This window comes from Salvia splendens, chromosome 22 (assembly GCF_004379255.2).
Source record: "Salvia splendens isolate huo1 chromosome 22, SspV2, whole genome shotgun sequence".
NCBI classification, from domain to species: Eukaryota; Viridiplantae; Streptophyta; class Magnoliopsida; order Lamiales; family Lamiaceae; genus Salvia; species Salvia splendens.
The window spans coordinates 13,468,635-13,471,015 of record NC_056053.1 but is presented as its reverse complement, the minus strand read 5'-3'; the positions used below and the strand labels follow the sequence as shown (position 1 = coordinate 13,471,015).

General features: G+C 41.2%; 1 protein-coding gene across 1 annotated transcript; it reads right to left on the bottom strand.

Moving 5' to 3' along the window:
* Positions 1–398: 398 nt before the first annotated feature.
* On the bottom strand, positions 399–1,897 carry LOC121787924 (NAC transcription factor 56-like). The gene is made up of 3 exons (XM_042186766.1): positions 1,603–1,897; positions 1,223–1,530; positions 399–1,152 (listed from the first exon to the last, which is right to left on the bottom strand). The coding sequence occupies exons 1-3, from the start codon at positions 1,775–1,777 to the stop codon at positions 709–711; spliced, it is 927 nt and encodes a 308-aa protein (XP_042042700.1). The 5' UTR covers positions 1,778–1,897; the 3' UTR covers positions 399–708.
* Positions 1,898–2,381: the final 484 nt, after the last annotated feature.

Sequence of the window (2,381 nt, the reverse complement as noted above, 5' to 3'; positions counted from 1 at the left end):
TTTTTTGCAATTCCATCACCAGCAAACTGCAAAAGTCCTTCATACTAAGTCGGTATAAGAAAAGTAATTCAACAATTGTAAAATACTGCTAAAAAAATCATGAATATATGCATCTTATGTTTAGGGTTTTCTTCATGATTTGTCACAAAACTGAAATATGGAAAAAGGTATTAAATCAATCAATATTGATCATAAAAATAAAGTAGTAAATAATAGATAACCTGATACAGACATATGGTGTATATAATTATAAAATTAAGAGATAAATTTGCTAGTATTGTATTCTAAGGACAAAATGATTACTAAAATTGATTTATTCAACTTCTCCACATCAAGATGAGTACAGGATTCCTATAATTAGTTTTTACACCTACTAAATGACGATTTATATATGATCATTAACAAAATAAATATATATTACAGCTAATAACATACTGTCTCATCTCATCTCTTCTTCTACACAAAAACTTAGTATATAAATACAGTATTAACTTGTGTATATTTTTGTATATCTACAATCAAAATCTGAGCACTAATATAATAAATCTTGATCTCCTCCAACACAAGCAAGCATCATCACCATCTGTTTCTTCAGCTTGTTGCATAGTTCAGAGTAATTTTTAAAAATGGATTCAATCAAACTTACAAATCCTAACCAAATTATATACATACATACATAAATACACATATGATGTATATGTATAATAATCATGTGTACCAATTGACTTGATGATATGGCTGCTGCCCGAAAACCCCATCTCCGAGGTTTCCGAGCATTGCCTGTTGTTGATGTAGCTGGCTTAGGATAGTGGCATCATCGCTAGCGGCTGTGGTTCCATCGCAGCTCTCAGCCAAGAATCTCTTGGTTGAGGGAGAGGTGCCAGCATCGTTCCAGTAGAGGCCGGGATTGATAGCCCTCTTGAGGCTATGCGAGGGAAGGAGGGCAGTGGCGGTGGCCAAATGGGGATTCGTGGCCGCGTCGTTCATCATCCCTTCGTACAAACTCTGGTCGCTTTCCATAAATTTATGACGGCACACCGAAGGCATAGCTATCGTCTGAGGATTCATCGATCCCATCTCGTCGCGCTCCTGATCCAACGGCCTTGCAGCGTTGTTCTTCTTGTATATCCGACAGAGGACCCAGTCGTCCAGCTGTCAAAATATAATATAATATAATCGTCATCAAACAGAATTCGGTTGGAGACAGACAGTTACAACTTACCCTTAGTGACCCCTTTTTGTTGATGAAATCACAACCCGGAGGCTTGGAGCTAGGTTTGTTATCCACGAGCCTGTACTCATGCATGATCCAGTTCGTCTTGATCCCCTTCGGCGGCTTTCCTCCGTAGAAAACGAGGGCCTTCTTCACCCCGACCCGCTGCGACCCTCCCCCAGTCATCACCGGCTTGTCGGTCCCTGTCGCCTTCCAGTACCCGGACGTGGCCGCCCTGTTCGGCCTAGCCCCGTTCGGGTACTTCCTGTCCCTCGGGCTGAAGAAGTACCATTCCTGATCTCCAAACGAAGCCTTGGCTGGCGTTTGTTTGTATAACATACATAATTATCATTAATTATTTATTACAAATGTTAGAAATTCAAATTTACCTGGGAGCTCCCAGGGATCAAACTTGTAGAGATCGACTTCCGCGATGATGGCGGCCGGCAAGGGCGCCGAGGCGATCTTCTTCTTTAAGTAATACACCACGAGCTCCTCGTCGGTCGGGTGGAACCGGAACCCCGGGGGCAGCTGCGGTCCGGTCGACAAATCGGTGCTCTCCATCCGAGTCGAACACTTGTGATTAAATTTTAGTATCTCTCCCAATATTGATGATATGAGGAGTTTTGCAGTAGAAACACACTAAAAAAATTAGTAGTAATGAAAAATGAAATACCGTGAGGTACTAATATGAAAAATTAGTAGTAATGTTATAATTAGGCGAGTAATGTTATAATCGGTGCTGTGATCCACCAGTGACGGCGCGCCACGTCATCCAGTAAAAATTAATAGACCGACACGCACGTGATGGGCGGCGCGAATGGAGGGGAGACACGCGGAGGGGGTGGGCCCCGCGTGGCGACGCAGAAATATTGTGATAAGTGTGAGGGAGGAAAGTGGGATGGTGAAATTCTCGATTTGACGACGTACGTTTTGTCCAGACAGGACTCGGCCATTTTTTCTAAATCTCTACTTTAATGGCATCATCCTTGGTCCCCTGGTATTTTGTTTTTGTGACACCTCCACTATTAATTTCACTCTTTTCATCAAATTAATTACAAATTAAAGATAGTTTTCATGAATTAACGAATCCTTCTAGCCAATTATTGGATGTAAAAATTAATTATGATTCTTAATTCAACTAGCGATGATAAAATATGAAAAGCTT